Source organism: Bombina bombina, chromosome 1 (genome assembly GCF_027579735.1).
Source record: "Bombina bombina isolate aBomBom1 chromosome 1, aBomBom1.pri, whole genome shotgun sequence".
NCBI classification, from domain to species: Eukaryota; Metazoa; Chordata; class Amphibia; order Anura; family Bombinatoridae; genus Bombina; species Bombina bombina.
The window spans coordinates 594,560,711-594,582,983 of NC_069499.1; the positions used below are offsets into that span (position 1 = coordinate 594,560,711).

A 22,273-nucleotide genomic window follows, 5' to 3' on the forward strand; every position below is an offset into this window, starting at 1 on the left:
CTACAGAGCAACATCCAAGCACATGAGAAGTTCCGGCGTATTAAGGAAATTATACCGGACTGGGATAATGTGAAAGGCTCAGCAATACACAGCACAGCTATTCACCGCTTTGATAAGGGGAGAAGTCACCCGATGATCAGCGTCAGTCAGTTACCGGCACCATCGACAACCCCAGCCTGGCTACCAATTCCGGACCAGACTCCAGTACAAGCGGCACTTATGGGGGAGCTAGGAGGGAGCTCCCGACTGGCCACGATCACTGGTCTGAAAGATGATAAAAAGATGGCCAGGCTGCTAGGCATCTACGGTAGTGACTTCACTAACGCATACGGCTCGCTGGCTGATGGGCGCAACAGAAATATATGGCAAATCTCCACACGAGAGATTGCCTCAATTTTTTAGACATACTCGGTTACAAATAAGACATTCCCTGGAGTATCTCAAGACCTCCGCTTGTAGACCGGAAAGACCAGGGGACTGATTTATGCATCTTATAGTCATTGCCAAATGAACACAGATGGTGGTAAACCCCAGTAGAAATAGTTTGTGTACCTTTAAAGTTGATGAGTTAATTATTGTTGTATGTTTTTTTTTATCTGTCCAATATGATGTCCCCACTGAGTTAACGCTGTATAGCTGGAAGGCAACTGTTAGCACAGTTCCATTTACTTTGTATTAATTAGTGAAAGTAATGTCATCCAGTGGTATAGAGTGCCTGTATTTTTCTGTATGCTTTTAGTCAAAATATACCACATACACCTTTTTCCACTTACTTTAATGATATGGGTCTGATAATAAGAGGTTTGCAATGTTCATCACTATAATGTAGCCGTCACATGCCTTCTCACTGTAAACTTGTTTGTTTTATATCGTATATACATAACTTGAAGGGGGGACTGATAGGGTGAGTGGGGAGCCCTGGAAAGTGACCTTATATCTTATGGAATAACATAGTGATTGCTAACTGATGGTTTAACAGTGTGTAGATTTAGGTTCACTTGAAGATTCCTTCCCTGGGTCTAACGGCCGGGACCCTGGGTGGGACACAGATAAGTTGCAGTGGATCTGATCTGAATCTAGGTCACCAACATAAGCATACTCTTTCCAAATTCATATATGTACATTTATATTACATCATAAAAGCAAGCTGCGTATATCAATTTGGTAAAGCGGGTTATTTACCCTGCAGTGGCCCGGAGATCTATTATACAGTCATGCCCACACAACTTCAGATCTATTATTATAATCCCATGTACATTTTTTCCTTTTTCTATATTTGTTATCCCCCACAGACGACTGCTAGATTTACATAATTTACCCCAAGCATGTTGTGTTAAATGCGATTGACCTAGCTAAACATTATTTAATACAATTAGGGCCAAGGGTAATAAACTTTCACACCACTCAGAATGTTAAAGCTTTGTGTTACCCTTCTTTTTTGTTTGTTTCTTGTTTGTACACTATAATACCCCATGTTTGTGTATTGAATTTATTTTAGGTCCAAGAGTGACCAACACTGATATACTCTGGGGAGAAAAATGAGGACTTTGTTATTTCGGAGGGATTTCATCAGAGTTAACACATTGTCGCAAAGTGTAATATGTACCCTTGTTGCTTATCTGTTTGTAATTTCTTATGTTCTCAATAAAAATTAAAAAAAAAAAAAATATATATATTCCAATTACGATTTTTTTTTAAAAAATGATGGGAATGGTAGTCCTCTTAGCCAAAGTGGAAATCGCCCCTTCCACCTTAGGAACCGTTTGCCAGGACTCCTTAATAGAGTCCGCTATAGGAAACCTCTTCTTGAAAATTGGTGATGGAGAAAAAGGAATGCCAGGTCTCTCCCATTCCTTAGCAATAATCTCTGTAGCATGGTCTGGCACAGGGGAAAACCTCCACAGCGGAGGGAACATCAAAGTTTTTATTCAGCTTACTAGATTTCTTAGGGTTGACTATCGGAGTCGTCCAAGGTAGCCAAAACCTCCTTAAGTATCATGCGAAGGGGTTCTAGATTAAACCTGAAGGAGACAACTTCAGCATCAGAAGAAGGAACTATACTGTCTGAGATTTCACCCTCAGACACTACCGAAATGTCTTCTTCCTCTGACTTATGGGAAGGAGCATCTTGGATAGCCACAACTTGATTAGAAACCTTACTCACCGATTCCTTAAGTTTTCTTTTATGCTTCCCCTGCAACATGGAAAAAGCAGACAAGGCCTCAGATACCGCAGAGGATACCCGAGTAGCAATATCCTGCAATTAAAATGCTACCGGATTATTAGAGGAAACACAGGGCACTGCATGTGGAGCCTGAAAGGGTTGGAATGTTTGAGCAGAAAGTTGCGGCATATCTAATACAGGAAACTCCTAAACAGCATCCGCCTTGGCTAATGGTGGCTCATGGTTAAAAATTTGATCTCTGTAACTCAAAGTTCTCTCAATGCATGAGGAACAAAATGATATAGTTGACATGAAACAATTTGCAAAGTCTCTTCCATCTTTGCAGAAGAAATTTGAAAAAAAAAATTAAACTGTTTTTTTTTTTTTTTTTGTGTCTTTAAATTAACTTGTAATGGAGGGAGCAAAGCCCGCAATAAATCCGAGGCAGCCAAACACCTCGGTAGTTTCACTGAGGTGCCGACCTTCCTGTAGCCAGAAAAAACACATGTTTTATTCCCAAAAGTCTGTTTCAGCCTGCAACAGCTTAGAAACTAATTTCACCCACAAAACAGCCGATAACTGCGTCACCGGCTCCAGCCATTTTTTACAGTGCAACTTGAAAAGCCCTTCTCTAACAAGGACCCTCCCATTAATTCCGGAGCGGTCCCGGCAGTCATAGTGAAGAAACATGGCCGCAAAAATAAAAGTCAAAGTGCTGCCCGGATCTCTACCAGAGCAAACGCACAGCTGAGCCACCAATTTTAAAATAAAAAAAATAATTCCTGACTTCCGGTGGGCGGGCTGAAGAGTGAGCAGCCTAGAGAAAGAGCTCCGGAGCTGGAGTTCTTTTGAAAGTGGCATTGCCATTAAAAATATAACTAACTAAGTGACATTGCTGCTCCTTTACAAGCCCAAATGCATACTAGCCTTGGTACATCTGGTGCCTGGCGTTTTTGATGCTGGTAAATCACATCTACCCCCACCGCAAGCACGACAGCACAGGGAAGTGCATTTGTAAATATCTTTGCGGTGTCTTGGAAAACAGCGGAGACAACCGAACTGACCCCTGGAGGCGACTGGGACACTGAGGATCGGATCCCCAATACGTAGGGCGAAAACAGAACAACACGACTAAGGCTTGTCTGTCCGGTAATCGCCGGCCATTGGTACCGATGGGATTGCCCCTTTAACTGCCTGCGCTAAACGGAACAACCTGCGGCCTCCGACTACACTTACCGGAGAAGCCCCGAGGAGAGTGGCAAGTCTGGGGGACCGGGAGAGACGAATGGAGTCATCTCTAACGACCACACCAAGCGCAAGTTAGTGGCGCGAAAAGCCCGGTCGCCATCTTAACGGACAGGCATCAGCCAGCAGAGTGCTCTCCCTCCCCACAAGCTGCGGATTAACTGAGGCGCATAAGGAGTCTCTGAAGGATCACAACCGAATGCTTCTCTAACAAGTTCCCACACAAGAGGATTTCTTCCTGACATCAAACTGAGAAGGCAGGGTAACGTAGCACTCACGCTCCCACACATGAGTCCCTCACACGCAGTTATAAAACTTTTTATTTGTCTGACACTGGGCCAGGGAATCACAGCTTGCTCTCAGTGTTAATACAGCACAGCGAGGAACCTCAGCCAATTTGTGCTATAAGGGGAATACTGGACACTGGGTGCGTGAAGGGGCACAGGAATAGTACACTGGCTCCGGCCTGAGAGTGACTTTGATAGTCTAGTTGCTTCTTGGGGATAAGGCCATACATCAGGCCCAAGTCACACTAGCTTTTTACCCTGATGCCCTCAACTGCCCAGGATTTGGCACAGAGAAACACTGAACAGTTAGAATTGGGACTTTGTACAGGAGCTCCCAAAAGGGTGGAGAACTAAACCAAATAATTGTGAAACTTGTGAACAGTGAATTGTATTTTTGCGCTTTGTCCAGTTACTTTCCTTTTTATTTCTTTGTGTTTGTCTTTCTCTTGCTCATTGCCCTAATTGTCTGCTACTAATACAAAGTGAGTTGTTTTGTGCCAGTACATGGATAGGTTTCTGTCTAGTGGCAGAATGTCGGGCAAAAACAAAAATGTGGGCAAGGGCAGGGGAGCTGCTGACCACCTACAGGAAGCACCTTCTAGTGTGCTGGAGCCCAACACAAGTTCTATAGACACGCATGTGGTGGTTCAGCAGCTCTCCTCCATCTTCCTTCCAAAAATAGAGAGTTTGCAAAAAGGGCTGGACCATCTGACAGGGGAAATGAAGCAGTTCTCAGTTAGATTTACAGAAATGGAGGATAGAGTGTCAGGGCTAGAGGACACTTCAGTAACTCATGACACCCAGCTAGACGCGTTGTTGAAGCAAAACATAAATTTACACCAGAGGTTAGAGGATCTAGAGAATAGGTCACGCCGCAATAATCTGCGCATTGTAGGTGTACCTGAAAACGTTAAGCCTAAAGACCTCATATGCTTTGTGGAAGACACTCTGCCTAGGCTTCTCAAACTGACCCCAGCAATATTTAAGGGTAGTGTGGAACGGGCGCACAGGGTGGGCCCAGAAAGGCAACAAGAGAGGGGAAATACACAACCTAGGCAGGTCATGGTTAAACTGTTACACTTTCAGCTTAAAATAGAGTTACTGCGTCCATACAGAAAGACCTCCCCAGTTTTGTTTGAAGGCACTAGACTCCTGATTTTTCAGGATTACTCCTCTGAGCTTATGAGGAAACGCAAGGAATTCTCCCCAATCTGCTCAGAGCTAAACAGGAAAGGTAGGAAGGTGTACCTCTTGTATCCAGCTAGACTAAAGCTTTTGACCTCCTCTGGCCCCAAGTTCTTTGATTCCCCGAGAGAAGCCACAGAGTACTTAAGAGTCAGCAGGGAGGGAGAGGGAGCAAACTCACCTAGATCACCCCGCTCAGATCCGGGATGAAAATCAGGAGTGAACACCTAGAGTAATATCACAGCTTACACCCTAAGGGGGGTTAGCCCTAAATCTGATCACTGGTTCTAAATGTTATATTGTTATGTATACTTTTACAGATAAGTTTGATTATTTTGCTATTTTTCTGTGTATAGTACTGGTTGCACTCAGAATGATGACCCCTCCCTTTAACTGTTCTTCAAAAGAAAGATCGTTGGATAGGCTCCCTAACAAAATTAGAATACCGACCCCGTGCTCAAAACCTCCTTATGGGGTACCCCAGAGTTTACTTTTTCTTTGTTTATCAATAGAACAGCAGGAATTGCTCCTGCGTCAGCCACACCCATATGGCTGCTGCTTACCTTTCTACGCCTGTAGAATTGGCTGTAACCCATCACCTACTCTTTATATCATAGCTAAACTAATTAAGGACACTTTAAGGGGTGGCACTATAGCTCAATGCCCAGATGTGGCGTACCTGGAACCTAATAGCTTAAATATTTATGATAATATAGATAGAAAAAGAAACCCCCACTCCAAAGAGCTGTATACTATAATGTACTCAAGTATGATGCTTCAGATTTCTGGTACACGATGTAGTGAAATGCTAAGGGCAGGGGAGGGAGTTTGGGACACAAATACTGCAAGGGCCCTGAAAAGGGTTAACTCTGAGCCAAACTAACCATGTCTATGTATTGCACCAATATGTTTAATTATGCAGCTAAGATTGTTTATCATGTTATGTTTTTATTTTATGTTATGTTGGTCACTGGTGATACGGTCACTCATTCAACTATTAGCCACTGTGAGATTGAATTGTTTGCTCTACACTTTGAAGGGACTGACTCCCAGTTGTTTAGCCAAGGGTTACATTATATTCAGCTTAAGAGTATTTTTCCCCTACTGTTACAACCAAGGGAACAACAGAATCCAACTTTATATCAATCATATTTATTCAATTGTTACATACCCACTTATACCTATAGAACTGTCTGGAACTCATTGCCCAGTTTTCAAATAGACATGTTAGTCCATTATACCTCAAGGAATGGAACACTGAATCAACAGCCGGATGTGGCGTGTCCGGAATACATTAGTTTAAATGCACATGACAGTAGAGATGTGATACAAAATCCCCATTCTAGAGAGTGTTATACCCTATTAGCTCCTGAAGCTGGGTTGTGTGTAACTAGATTGGTTGATGTAGAGTACTTTTTTGTGTTTGTGGAAGAGATGAAATATATTATTTTTTTTTTTTTTCCCCTTTTCTCTATCCCCCTTCTCCCCGCCCTCTATCCCTCAGATCAGGATATGGAGGAAGTCGGAGACCTAGGGCCATTCCCTGATCACTAAATGACGGTAAGACTTATGTCCTGGAACGTGGGGGGGATTAGCTCCCCCACTAAAAAGAGCATGATCCTGACACATTTGAGACGTTTAGGAACGGATATTGCGTTCCTACAGGAGACCCACCTCTCCGAGGAGGAACACGAGAGATTGAAAAGAGATTGGGTGGGCTCGGTGGAATATGTATCACACACTAGAGCTAGCAGGGGCGTAGCAATCTTACTGGGAAAAAGAGGCCAGACTGAGATACTGACTACACACAAGGACCCGGAGGGGCGATACTTGATAGTGCAGGTGAAAATTCACCAAAGAATATTGGTACTTTGCAATATCTATGCACCAAATTGCAAGTCAGCCGCATTTTGGACCAAACTTGTCCAGGACTTGACCCCATATGTAGGCATGGATGTGGTATTAGGGGGGGGACTTCAATCTGGCCCCAAACCCTTTATGCGACAGAATGCAAGACCCGGATCGCCCTAGGGCAGGGAAGAGGCCTAACGGCAAGGGAACCTTTGAAAAGAAAGTGTTTTCCAGACTCACTGACTCCTTACAACTGGTAGACATTTGGAGGTTGAGAAACTCGGAAAGCAAGGATTTTACTTGCATATCCAGAGCGACCCCAACACTTTCTCGCATTGACCTCTTTATGATCTCCCCCAACATAATTCCGAAGGTCACTAGAACCAAAATACATAGCGTGGTGATCTCAGATCACGCCCCAGTCGAATTGGAATTCTCTGTGGGCCCTATTATCACGAACAAGAACACGCTTAGATTTCCGAGTTATCTCTGCACCTCAGATGCCTTCATCAAATATTTGGTCCATGCATGGAACGATTACTATACGGATAATCAGAACCATTTGGATACACCCGAATTGTTTTGGAATACAGCCAAAGCGGTGTTAACAGGAAATATCATTTCCTATGTTGCCACATTACGTAGGAAACTTCAGGCTAAGCTACAAAGCTTACAGGAGAACTTGACGGGGTCCTACCAGACCTATTGCAGGGATCCTCATCCCTCAACAAAATACAAATATCTCACTTGTAAAGGGGAATTGGATGCATTTTTGCATCATCAAGCAGTGACACAGCTTCTCAAAACTAACGCCAAGTATTACCGAGGAGGTGACAGATCGGGCAAACTACTGGCCTCCCTGACATCTCAACGGGAAACGCGCAAGCCTATTGCAGCTCTTAAATACGGCAATAAAATTCATAAGTCTCCTCAAGCAATCGTGGATGTCCTGGCTAAATACTTCACCGATGTATATTCTTCTCAGAGGGTTCCTTCCGAGGAGTTTATCTCTTCCTTCTGGGAGGGCCTAAACTTACCGCAGATTAGTCAGGAACACTTAGAGGCTTTAAATGCAGCCATCTCTCCTGAGGAGATACTGAAAACAATCTCCTCTTTATCTAATGGTAAAGCGGCAGGCCCAGACGGGCTGCCCATAGAATTTTACAAGACACTGAAAACTCAAGTCACCCCTACTCTGTAGTATGAGTTATACAGTTTAGTCAAAGAGTTGACTCCCCCTTCAAAATTATTTACCATGGCGCATGTATCCCTGATACCAAAACCTGGGAAAAACCTGGAACTACCTGAATCTTATCGCCCCATTTCCCTGCTCGACTCCGACTACAAGATTCTGATGAAAATCTTGACGGACCGGCTAAAATTTATTCTTACAGAGATCATACACCCCGATCAGACTGGGTTCATGTGCAATAGATCCTCAGTAACCAATGTCAGGCGTGTTTTACATGCGATTGCACATTTCAAGGGTGGGTCGATAACGGAGAGAACACAGGATGAATCAGAGGCCTTCCTGCTGTCACTTGACGCAGAGAAGGCCTTTGACAGAGTGGTATGGAGCCACCTGTTCGACTCATTACGGCGCTTTGGCTTCTCAGGCTCCTTTTTGAGATTTATCTGCAATGTCTATGAGACACCCTGGATTCATGTCATGGCAAATGGGCTATTTTCTCCTCGCATTGTTTTACAGAGAGGTACTCATCAGGGATGTCCCCTCTCTCCCCTCCTCTTCAATCTTGCTTTGGAGCCTCTGGCTATCAAACTGCGAACTGTATTTCCTGGCATCGCCATAGGCGAAGCAAACCTGCATTCAGCTATTTATGCGGATGATATGCTTCTGTTTGTAGAGCACCCGGCAAAACATATTCCGAAAATTTTAGCAACAATAGAAGCCTTTGGATCTTTTTCGGGGTACCGAATAAATGAAGGCAAGTCAGAGATTTTATGGTTACGAAAGCATCCTGTGCAGACTACTGCCTACCCATTTAAAGATGCCACCCCCAATATGACCTATCTGGGGATACATTTATCGGCAGACATTGATACCTTATATCATAGTAACTTCTCCCGGGTTTGTAAGGACATCCAACAAACGCTAGAAGGATGGAAACGGCTACCTGTTTCCCTATCGGGACGAGTGGGCCTGATCAAGATGGTGATTCTACCATGAATCTTATACCCCATCCTGATGTTACCCTTCCTATTAACAAAGCAGGACCTGGCTATATATACTAAAGCCGTCACGAGTTTTCTTTGGAAAGGGGGTAAACCAAGAATAGCCATCACAAAATTATACGCATCCCCGTCTCAGGGAGGACTGGGACTACCCAACCTTAGACTATATAATTGGGCGGCCTTGGACCGCCTAGTGTTAGATTGGCAACTGAACACTTGTCATTTTTATGACACTGCACTAGAGGAGTCTGCCACAGGTGACCACAGTCTAACCTACCTAACACATGCTCAACTCAGCAAGATTCCACTGGAAATAAAAGGCAACTTTCTTTATAGAGACACGCTAAAGGCCTGGCAGCTAACGCTGCGCCATATGGACCGGACCTATATGTCATCCAGAATGATCCCGCTGAGGCGGAACGCGGACTTCCCCCCGGGGATAGACACCTCTCCCTTTGCATTATGGGAGGCGGTGGGCCTGCGCTCAGTGGGAGACTCCTTGGATCTGAATACAAAGAGCATTAAATCGTTTACCGACCTACAGAACCAATTTCAAATACCTAAAACTCATTTCTATGCCTATTTACAGATGAGGCACTATGTCAATCAACTAATCTCCATGGACCCTCACTTTTGGGAATCCCATGCTCTCAACCCCTCCGTGGTCTCCTTTCGGTTAGGCAGATTTACAATCTCAGGTATATACAAATCATTAATTGGGAAGACCGAAACTAAAAATTTAGAGACCCTAGTAAACATATGGAGTAAAGATGTAGATGAAGAAGATTTAACAACCATGATTCAGGGCAGCTTAGAAACAGTACGAAGGGCGACACTGTCTATGACGTTTAGAGAATCCCAGGTCAGAATGTTGCATAGGGACTATCTGACGCCTCGCAGACTGACCAAGTGGCACACTGACATAGCAAATGAATGCAGCAAATGCAGATTGGGAGACCCCGACTTCCTTCACTATTTTTTTAATTGCCCCCGAGTGAGACAGTTCTGGGGCAGGGTGCTCTTCTGGATAAACAACACCTTAGCAGTCAGAACTGATATTGGAATCAAACAAATTTGCTTTCTCGACTGGGAAGAACTAAGGCCCAGGCTGAGGCCGCTACTCACTACAATAATTCTGGTGGCTAGGAAAGTCATTCTGAAAGTATGGACCCTGACAGAGGCTCCATCATTTATAGTGTTCAAACGATGCATACACCATCAGCTAATGGTAGAACAGCTAGACACCAAATTAGACACGAACAGACGACTCAAACATTTTCTGAATAAATGGCGGGAATACATTAGCACGTTGAATATTGATCAGCAAAAGCAGATTCTGAAGCCATTTGCTCAAACTGAGCTTATGCTGACTGCTTCACTGAGAGGGGAGTGGGGATTTTTATACCAGTGAGAGGGCGGGGGGCGGTGGAGACCCCTTTTTTCTTTTTTTTTTTTTCTCATCCACACCACGTATATTACACACAGACCTTGCAATAAAGCACAATGGCCATTGAGAAGCTGAAGACGAAGAGGTGACTAATTTTTGCACTGTTTTGTTTTGTCTCATTATGTTTATTAAAAATTAAAATGAGGAGAAAAGAAGGGAAAGAAAAAGCTAAAGGCAATGTCATAGTGCGTTATCATTGACGACTGTAAATTATATTGGATCATTACTTTTATATTGTCTGAAATGTATCTTGTATGTTATGTTATCTATTCTCCTCAATAAAAATATATTTAAAAAAAAATAAATAATAATAATTCCTCAGTCTCCCAGTGCCTGCCAAGCTGCCCACAAATTAACCCTTCCTAGGCTGGGTAATTTAAAGTGTCCTGTTCAAGCAGTAGTAAACTGATGAAATGCCCAAATGTTTCCTGTTTGTTTTCCCCAAGAAAAATAATATAAAGGCACTTACCTGAAAAACAGTCTGTCCAGCAGCAGGACATCTCACCTGGTTTAAGAGGCTGTCATACCTCACATTGACCTGTGGAAAAAGGAAAGAATCTGAGTAAACCTACTCAGGCTTTCTAACCAGGGCAGCAACAACATTGGGAAACCGCCGAGAGGATTGTACCTCACAAGTTCCCAATTGCTCAAAAGCCACTACAGAAGAGACTGACCTGGCCTAGGCTAGACCCCAGAAGGATCAGAGTAAACCTACTCTGCCTAAAAATAATAAAATCTTTAATTGAAGAAAAAAATCTTATCAGACACCTAAACTTCCCCTCCTCCTTGCACTGTAGGCAAAGAGAATGACTGGGGGATTGTGGGTAGGGAGGTGATACTTAACAGCTTTGCTGTGGTGCACTTTGCCTCCTCCTGCTGGCCAGGAGTGATATTCTCAACAGTAATTGATGATGATCCGTGGACTCACCATGTCATTAGAAAGAAATTGTGTTTAAGATTCTGCCACTTTGGGAGAGATTGGTTTGTTTCCATAACTGAGGAATTAGTTGCTTGGTGCTATTAATAGGTAGATGTAGCATTTTGGAATGGGCTTTAGATTGTAATTTAGGGGTATCATTATGCAGAAAAATCAGAGGGTCGGGTGGTAAGTCACAATCCAAGATAAGGTTAATTTGTGTTTGTATGGAGTTCCAATAATTCTGAAACAGGGGGCATGACCACCAAATATGATAGAGGGACCCAATTTGTTTACTTTTTCTCCAACAGCGGTCTGATGTCTATGGGTATATGTTTTTGAGTCTTAGAGGTTTCAAGTACCACTTCATGAGAAGTTTATAGTTGGTTTCAAACAGTGAACTAGAGGGTGATGATTTGGCTGTTTTTGGAAAATATGGTGTTCCACTCTTTAATGGACACTTGTATTGGTAGCTCTGAATGCCATTTGTTGGTATATGAGGGTAGGGAATCCTGAGGGGGATTAATGAGTATGTTATAAATCAGAGATATTGTGTGTTTCGGAGGGTCATTTGGGCTGCATAGAAGTTTGAATGCTGTTCTAGGCCGCATTCAAAATTGTTTGTTCTTATGAAGTGGGTTAATTGGTGGTACTTCAGCCATGAGGCAAATATTTCTCCTCCCATTGTTTGCATGTGGTCTTGTGATAGGATATTTGAGGATTTTGTCAGGGCATAAAGTGGGAGTAAACCGTTGATGTCATGATTAGTTATTGGCAAAGTTACCTGTCCCATTGTAAATTCAGGGTTTTGTAGTGTGGGTGTTAAAGGGGCTGGGACCGATGAGATGGTCGGTAATTTGTTTTTGGATTAGGTTCCAGATATCGTATGTTTGAATTTATATTTTTTAAAGAAACTTATTTACAATATACATGTATTGGCAAGTTACATGTAAAAAAAAAAAAAGTTATCATTGTTTTAGAGTTGGCATTTTTCTCTGCACATGCATGTGAATTATAGCTAGCTATTCTCAGTGCACCAGCATTTTAAATACTGCAGCTGCTCAGAGTGCCTATAGGACTTGGCTATATCAGCATGCACTGTGTTTAAAATGCTGGTGCATACTTAAATACATTTTTGAAACGGCTATAACTTTTATTAGAAACATTTTTGCTAATACATGTATAATAACAAAAATGCTTTTATTCAAAACTGCAATGCATCCATGTAGATTCCAATTTTGGCTGGAATGTCTCTTTAAGTCAGCGTCATGTCACGTAAAAAACACCAAACAAAATCAAATTCTCTTTAAAAAATTCAACCTAGCTTATATTATAAGCGGCTATGTGTCAGGCAAATAAATGCTGATATAAATATCTGTATTTGCATATGTGATCATGTACCAGTCTCTCTCAGGACCTAATGTTGATTTTTGCAGTAGTCCTGCAGTACTCCGTCTAAAGCACGCCTCCATTCACACGCTCCTAATCTTACTAATTGCTCACAAGAGAGGAGATGAGATCAATATTCCTTGAAAAACCCCTTGAATGTTTGACAGCTATACAAAATCAATGGGAAACTTAAATAATTGCTGTTTTAAATGTTTTTTTTTAAAACTTTATTTTGTACGCAGATCTTTAGGAGCCAGTGCTTAGTTGCAGATGTTTCTGCATAAATATTGATTTGATGGTTTCAGAAAATTAGGAAGCTATGCTTTTAAATACATTTTTATTATACAATAATTATTGTACAATTATAAATTGAAATGAAGACATTTAAAGGGACAGTCTACACAAAATAGTTTTGTTTAAAAAAGATAGATAACGCCTTTACTACCCATTTCCCAGCTTTGCACAACCAACATTGTTAGATTAATATATTTTATAACATTTAAACCTCTAAATTTCTGCCTGTTTCAAAAGCTGTATTGACAGCCTCTTAATCACATGCTTTTGTATTTGCTTTTCACAACAGGTGACTGATTGTTATCTATGTGGCCCACATGAACTATGTGATCACAGCCGGGAAGTTATTTAAGAGTTAGCGCAACACAATACTAAATGCAACTCAATAGTCATGTGATCAGGGGGTTGTCAGAAGATGCTTAGATACAAGGTAATCACAGAGGTAAAAGGTATATTAATATAACTCGGTTGTGCAAAACTGGGGAATGGCTAATAAAGGGTTTATCTATCTTTTAAAACAATACAAATTATATTGTAGACTGTCCCTTTAAAGGGACACTGTATTGTAAAAATGTTTCCCTTTTTTTTAAATGTGCTTTCAAACACTATTTTACCTGCTGGAGTGTATTCTATTGTTTGCCTTTACTTTGTCGTTCGAATTGACTGAGTTTGCTTAATTAAACCACCACATACTATACCGAGCATCTCAATCCTAGAGTGTTTGTTATAGCAAATAATGTATTTGTAAACAAGAGGCAACATTAGATATCAACCTCCCAGTCTGGGTAGGAGAGAGAGCCCTGCCCATCTAAAATGGTGTTCCTGCAACTGCTCGGAATACATTAAACTCTCAGCTGCTTGCCTGTGTATATTCTCCCTTTAAGAGAACAGGTATTGAGATCAGAAAAAGTCAGAATGAAGTCATTCTTATTCCAGTTTGTGTGGAAAGATAGATTAAAGGGACACTAAAGTCAAATTGAACTTTCATGATAGTGCAGAAGTTTTTAGAGACTCTTGAATTACTTCCATTTTCAAATTGTGCAGAGTATTTTAAGTACACTCCTTTGTGCAAAAGTTCACAGTATATACAAATTAGTATGTGATTGGCTGATGACTGTCACATGATACAGTGTGGGTGGCAACTTGAAGTAATTTTTTTTTTTTTTTTTTTTAACTTGTCAGAAAAAAACCTACTCATTTTTAATAGTAAGTGCTATTGCATTGTCTTTTTTATTATGCAGTTGATTATTCAATCCTACTGTATTTAATAGACCTTTTAAAGGTAATGAGAGTTGAGATGGGTGGAAATGGTGAGCAATTAATGAAAGACCAAATTTGATGGTTTAACCTTGGCATGTGCACTTGGAGGTTTCAGATGCTCTGAATGCGGCAGAAGATGCCCGCTTGTTTCAGAGCTGGATTTCTTCTTGTGAAAGTGCAACAAACCAAGATCTGGATTTGCAAAAATGTTAGTGTTGCACTTTGACAAGAAGAAATCCGGCTCTGAAAAGTCGTGAATGCTGTGTTCTGTCAGATTTTTCTCCCTCGTTGAGATTTGCTGTCTTGAAGTGCGCATGCGTACAACACTGTAATTTTATGTATGTTTGAAAAGAACGTGTGGAATGCGATTAAATAATTAGAGGCGTGCGCAGATTGAGGGAGGACTAAATTAGTAGCTTTTTTTTTTTTAAATTAAAGTGGCCATATAGATGTGAGCCTGCACAGTTACCATGCTGGTAGGAAATTTGTACAGGGTATTTTTTGCTTTAATTATACAAGCTTTTTTTAATGCTCAGCCGCTCACATGTAATACAAATTAAATAAAGCCTGTCTCCACATGAACAAAAGTATTTTTAACATGCACATTATGTGGTGGAGACGCTTTATTTAATTGTAATGTTAACCCGTTTATTGCCTCACTCCAAAGCCTATCCTTAACAAACATTTGTGGCATTATAGGATTATCAGTATGTGGCAATTTAAAATTTGCTAGCAGCTTCATTGGGTATTTGCAACAGTTTATATGGTGTCCAGCGTTAAAAGGACTGAGAAGCAGAAGGCATCAATACTGTAGCATTACTGTGTATCCCTCTAAGACAGAAGTACTCCTATTTATCAGGCTAACATGAGCACCAAGCACAAGGTTGTAGGTGCTTTACTGATAGCGCTGCAGCTAAGATCATCTGGGAAGTATGCCCAAGTGTTCTGTTACTTACACAGTCAGGATGGGCAGTTCTGCATATACATGTAGTATGGATCAAGAGATGCCAGAGATGATCAAATCGATTTTGATATGCCATTATCTATGTATGACCTGGTCATATGTCCCTGACAACTCTTCTCATAATGCCTCTCTCAGCTAATGCAAAGCTTACAGCTCAAGTCAGCAGTAGGGAAAAATGGGGGTCGATTATTTGGTTAAAATTGTCCAACTACTGCTGGCAGAGAGACAGGTGCATGCTGTCAGGCAAGTGAGTCCAAACCATTTACAATATTCTGCATTGCACAATATTTTGTTTTTCCAGTGTAGAAACAGAAGAGATCTTCTAGGAAGGTAGATTATGATGTTCTGCCAAAAGGCCTGTATTTTTAGATTAGCTTATTTTTATAAGCATAAGGTAGTGCACCTCTGGAAAACCAGCAAACATTTAACCTATGTATTATAAAGCATGGAACACATTTATTTCTAGTATTCATTTCGGGCAACTTTTTTTTTTATTTTTTTATTAATTCTACAAACTAAATATTAGATAATTAAATAATGCAAGGTTCTTTCAAACAAATGGGTTTGGGTCAAGATTTGATTCCACCTCTAGTATATTCTGGTCAGAATGGTCTACAACATAGTAATGCTTTTTATTTTCTGTCTGCTTTCAAAAGCTGTGTTACTATTCCGGGTGGTTTGGTACAGAGAGTGAAGCCGGAATAGAGCAACTTACTTTTATAGGGCAATATATTTATAATGTTCCCACCAGGGTGGAGCGAACTCAGGAGTAATATGCCATGAAAATAAAGCAGAAAGTGAAAATAAATATCTACCACAGCCTCTCTTCCACTGTTTTACTGTTCACAATTGACTTCTAATATTATTAACTCTATTATACTTAAATTGACATTTTATTTATTTTTTAATTTATGCATTAAAATGATTCAAAGAATTAAATTTGCACACAAAGGTGTTTTAAAACACTATTTACTATTTTGCAGGCCTAAGACACACCTCTTGAAAAGTCTATTGAATGTTTATCTCAATTCTCAATAATTAGGGACTGATAAAAATTAGCTCCTTAACATATCAACCAATCAATATGCAGCATGCAGGAATGCCCGGGTTCTGCACTCAGCCTCTCTCTGGGAGTGAAAAGACTAGAATTTTCAGGGCTAAATTACAATTAAAGGGACACTGAACCCAATTTTTTTTCTTTCGTGATTCAGAGTGAAATTTTAAGCAACTTTCTAATGTACTCCTATTATCAAATTTTCTTCATTCTATTGGTATCTTATTTGAAATGCAGGAATGTAAGTTTAGATGCCGGCCAATTTTTGGTGTACAACCTGGGTTGTTCTTGCTGATTGGTGGATAAATGCATCCACCAATAAAAAAGTGCTGTCCAGAGTACTGAATAAAAAAAAAATCTTAGATGCCTTTTTCAAATAAATATAGCAAGAGAACGAAGAAAAAATAATAGGAGTAAATTAGAAAGTTGCTTAAAATTGCATGCTCTGTCTGAATCATGAAAGAAAAAAAGTTGGGTTCAGTGTGCCTGTTTAAAGCAGGCAAAATTATATAATAAGATTGCACTGCAAAGTTGTTTTTTTTGTTTTTAATAATGCATAAATTAAAATTTTATGACCAATTAAATTTTGATTTCCTTTAATGACGCAGAGTTTATCATAGTAAACTAGTTGTGGCAGAACTGGAATAGGTTATGACTTAAATTACGGAGCATTATTAAAAAATATTCTTGTGTCATTTAGGAACAAGCAACATACTTATATTGTCATTTCTCAGTCTTGATGTCTTTTTGTTTTTTTATTTTTAAATTTACTTATTTTCAATTTGTTTAATTTATGTAGTCTGTTTTCTCTTCCCCACTCTTGTATTTTTGCTTTTCCTTCTTCAGCCCCAGTGTCTCCTTTTACCCTAAGCACGGTTCATTCCTATTTTGTATTATTTCACTGTCATTGTCTTTATAATATCAGTTTCCTTCTGGTATCCCCTCAGGTACCTGGTGGAGGATGACCAGCCTGAGAAGACTCTTGTGATGCAGACCTTGCGAAGTTTTGTGCGCAGTGTAGGCACTCGATCTGCCACGCCTGGGGGTGGATCTGTGTCTGCAGCTGTATCTGCAATGGTAAGTTGGGAATAATTAATAACTTTATAAAAGGCACACATATTTAAATGGAGAACATTTTTACAGAAAAATGTCCCTAAATGTCTATCCAATGATCTGTTTTATCTGCTGGGAGTGTGATAAAAAGTTAACAGATACGTTACCTTTCTTTCATGTAAGTGGCAAGAGTCCATGAGCTAGTGATGTATGGGATATTCATTCCTACCAGGAGGGGGCAACGTTTACCAAACCTCAAAATGCCTATAAATACACCTCCCACCACACTCATTCCTCAGTTTTACAAACTTTGCCTCCTGTGGAGGTGGTGAAGTATGTGCTTTGATTTCTTATATGATAGGCGCTTCTAAGCATTTTGAAGCCCAGTTCCTCTTCGAGTACAGTGCTTGTCAGAGGGATGTGAAGAGTAAGTATGAATGTAAAAAGCGTAAGTAACAACTGAAGAGATATAGCTGAACAAAAGCAAATCAAATCTCCCATACAAAGGAGTCTTACTGGTACCAGGAACAAATATTAAACACCCAGTCCAGCAACTTGAAAGTTCTTGTTTGATCTGAAGTAATTTGTCTTCACCAAACCTCCAAATGGGATGCTGCTGTCTTTACACTTGTGGGTTCCTTCTCCACAGGTAAATATAAGAATCTGGTAGAGTATGAGACATAAAAAGACAGAGCAAGCCCAAATTCAAGGTCGTTTTATTAAGCAAATAGTATTGCGCACATAAAAATTCCCTTACTAGACGTAAGTCCAATATGAGCTCCCGTAGGTGACTGATAAAAATATAAAGGCGCTAATGTTAATATGGTGGTAAAAAATTACTAAGTGGTATGTGCAATGTGTGAAAGATTTATATATATATATTATAATATTTCTCCACTTTAACTGCAATCTTGTTTGTTTGCATTTCTTTGTATGTCTTAACACTATTTAAAACTATTATTAAAATATCATATTAGTATAGATGGTTGTATCAACGTATAATCACAATACTATTTAAGTATATATGCAATAGAATAAAATAAAAGGCAGTCAATTCTGTGGATATGCTAAAAAATACGACCTTGAATGTTATAGGCCAGTCTTGAATACGGATATTCCCTTGAGAAACGGGTCCGTAATAAAGTTTGTCAGAAAAAACAGCTATTAGCTCAAAAGTATAATGCTTGCTTGTCTGAATCTTGAATGGGAAATCCTGTCGGGTGCAGCTCCTCTATCCGTTGTTTCCACTACTCCGGAGGTATGGCTTGTGTTATCTGTGAAAAAAGAACAGGAGCGCAAACAACTCCAACTCAAGTGAAGATTTATTATAACAAATATAAGCGCAAAAATACAAAATGCACTTACAAGATTAAAAAGAATATGAGCATATCAATCCAATCAGTCCTGGACATTCACAGGAATAGACAAACACCGCTATATTGTGGTTAAGTGGACGGCAGCCCCTGGAGGTCCTCAGGTGACAGGGTTAGCCACGAACTTGGAACCAGTTACTGTGGGACATTTCAGCACATCGTTAACCACCAGAACTGATTGGATTGATATGCTCATATTCTTTTTAATCTTATAAGTGCATTTTGTATCTTTGCACTTATATTTTTTATAATAAATCTTCACTTGAGTCAGAGTTGTTTGCGCTCCTGTTCTTTTTTCACAGATCCCGTAGGTGACTGCTGTAACAGGTGGAGGATCAGATGTTTGCGGAGAGCGCAACTGACCAGCTGTATCGCCGAGAGCAGATTAACCTGAATCGGGATTTACTTGTTTGGACAGGGTTTAAAGAACTTGCGTCTAGTAAGTTTTTATGTGTGCAATATTATTTGGTTAATAAAACTACCTTGAATTTGGGCTTGCGCTGTCTTTTTATGTCTCATACTCTGACAATATGAATACTGCAGTATTTGTGTTATAGAAAAGATATGTAAACAAGATCCAACTGGATAATTCAACCTCACAGTGGGGGTGGTGGGTGACTGAGAGAGAAGCCCATTTAATAGTGTTCCTTCAGATGATTTGAATATGTTAATACTTGCTTTAACATTTATCTCAGGTAAAAGCATATTTGCAACTTGAGTAATTGCTGCTCTTTCATTTGCTTGATAGAAAAAATGTCCGTTTAATGTCCCTATAACTACTATTGTGCACCCCCCCCCTCCGCACAATGGTTCTGCAGTAATTTTTGTGGTGCAAGAAACAGCTGTAACCCATGTTCTGTTACATGATACCACTTGCTGATTCACTGCTACACTGATGTAGCTGAATATCATTGTCTTCCTACAAGAGGCAGATCAGTTACCTATAGGCAAATTAGCAATCTACAGTCTATTCTAAACTCTCTCTTGTAAAGGAGTCAGTCTGGTGATACCATTCTCCTTCCGCAGAAAGCCCTTTTAATATGTTTCCATACTGGGGACCTAAACTGATGCTTTTCTGAGCAGGCAGCTCAGTGAAATTGTCCTCATTAATACTCTATTAGTGGCAGTTCAGCCAGTTCTGTTTTGTGGAAAACAATGCCCATTGCACATTTAACCCGTGTTTGAGTGGGGGCAGCGGTCTCTCATTTAATTAAGCACAGGACTGTGCATATGTCTTCAGGGCATTATATATAACCTTTTCTACAAACGTTGCAAACACAAATTCCATACGCATACTGTTGAGTCTAGCTCAGTATGCTCTTATGCGTAAGTTTAACAAAGGATACAGAAATACAATTGATCGTAGACATATATTTCTTTCATAAATCTCATACTTTGAATTATGAGTTCTTGAGCAACTAAGGATAAAGGACTGCAATTAAATAAAATAATTTGCTAGTCCAGTATTTAAGCAAGATGTCCAGTAAAATCTATTATCATACCACCTCACAAGCACAGCTGACCTAGAAAAAAACAATCTGGCTAACTAACACACACGTTAAACCTTCAGTTTCCTTTTTGAGAAATGGCAACCAAAACTGCCCCATTTTATAGGGAGTATTATACTAGCGTTATAATAGACTAAATATACATTCTCTTTTGGATGGTAGATGCTATCTATTGTCTAATATTATATATAAAAAAAAAGTATGTTCTTAATTCCCTGTGATAGTAGTAAATTACATAGCTTCATCATTTTCCCCCAAATTAGGGCAAATAGCAGATATACAGTATAATGCAAAGTTGAGAAATAAGCTAAATAAGTAAACTTGTGGCTCAGAGAATATGAGGCTGGTAAATTTAAAGTACCGTAAAGTATTTATACAAATGAAAAGAACCTGACATCATGGACTCCTCTCTAAGGGGAACACCCTGAGATTTATGTTTTCACCTCCATCTGTCCTATTTAATCTACATGGAAAGCACAAGCCTTTCCTATCCTCTGAATCTCTTCATGTAGTCCTATTGTAAAGGTGTCTTTGTACACATGGATGTGTGGCCATAAATTACCAAACCTGTTAAATAAGGCCGTAAAATCAACACAGTCACGTACAGGTGGCCATTAGTGACATTGTATACTATTGCAGGAATCCCAGAGAATACTCACTACTTTCTGACACCATCTCACTGTGCAGGGATATTGCCTACAGGATTACAGATGTTTACTTGTTCACAGGGTGCTGCACTAGGCTGCATGGTGGGCCAGATGACTTATGGAAAGCGCCAGTTTGAGTCTTTGGATGGGGTCATGCGACAGTTAATTCCTCCTTTTCATCATACAGCAGAGCAGCTGCTTTCTATGGTGGATTCTGACTCAAGAGCATTTGAAAGCTACATGGTATGTACTCTTCCTCAAAGGCTGCTTCAGCTAAACTGTCTAATATGCTCTCTCTGCTTCATCTGAGCTATTTCCATTTTCTTGTTTATTTTATTTCTATACTCTTTCTGAATCCTTCTTTATATTACGTTGTTATAGTTTCAATGTGCATGAAAACTTTCTCAATACAGGGTCACCTAACATTCCAAACTGTCCATCAAATTATGAACACTGCTCCACATTCACTTTTGTAGGTATCTCCCATTCTCCTCCTTCACTCCCTTACACCTACAGTAATAGGTTTTGCCCAGCTGTTTCCCTATCTTATTTGGTAGTAAGATATGCCACATCCGCTGTGCTAGGTTGTTTTTGGAGGCATATGAGTGGCAGCAGAGCTAAAGCTTGATGTAAATAAACTCTACTCACACTAAACTGTTTGCTAAGCATATGGTTCTGAAAGTGATATGAAAAACTAAACGCATTCAATTCAATATTTTGTAAAAATGCGTGTTAGTGTGCTGTGAGTTGATGGTGCCTCTTTTCCTTGACAGAACATTGTGTAATTCCCATGAGTGTTAGGCGGCAGTGGGACAGGTCTTGCAGACAATGTACAGCACTGTGCTGCTGTTCTTAAAGGGACAAAGTTAAATCATATAAAATATGGTAACAGCACATATGGTTTCCAAATGTGACAGTATGGTTTCCAAATAGAGAATACAAAAATAAAATAAAGTATACCACGTCTGTTATGACATAAAAATACTTATGCTATTTATTTGCAGAATCATAAAATAAGTCCATATGAAATTATTTCTTCAGTTGCAATCTCAAAGGTATCCTCAAAAGGAAGAGAAAACAGATCTCATAGGATACTCCTTGAAAAATCTGCACGACAAGCAGTGAAACGTACGTTGGAGAAACTGAAGGTTGGTCACAGAGACGGGTGAGGATTTGAAACAGGCACTTTAAAGGGATCCTGGACATTGGGTCTATTTGGACTATGAGACATGTCCGAGAACTGACTGTTCCCCTGTATATATAAATGCTTAACCCTGAGTGACCTTTATAACCTTTTTTATTTATTGTATAACATTTTAATAAATTGCTACAAGCATCTGATCCTGCATTTTGCAGGTGGATTTATTGTAACACTCCTATATCTCAAAGATGGATTTTAGCTCTGAAAAATGTGAGTATTCCAGTGATTCCATTCATTTCACA

General features: G+C 40.0%; 1 protein-coding gene across 1 annotated transcript in view; it reads left to right on the plus strand.

The window, feature by feature from the left end:
• FTCD (formimidoyltransferase cyclodeaminase) overlaps positions 1-22,273 on the plus strand; it is a 96,309-nt gene that overhangs the window by 68,531 nt on the left and 5,505 nt on the right. Inside the window, exons 9-10 of the mRNA XM_053698897.1 lie at positions 17,197-17,326; positions 20,912-21,073. Of these exons, the coding sequence (XP_053554872.1) occupies positions 17,197-17,326; positions 20,912-21,073 (292 nt within the window). The remainder of the gene's footprint in view (positions 1-17,196; positions 17,327-20,911; positions 21,074-22,273) is intronic.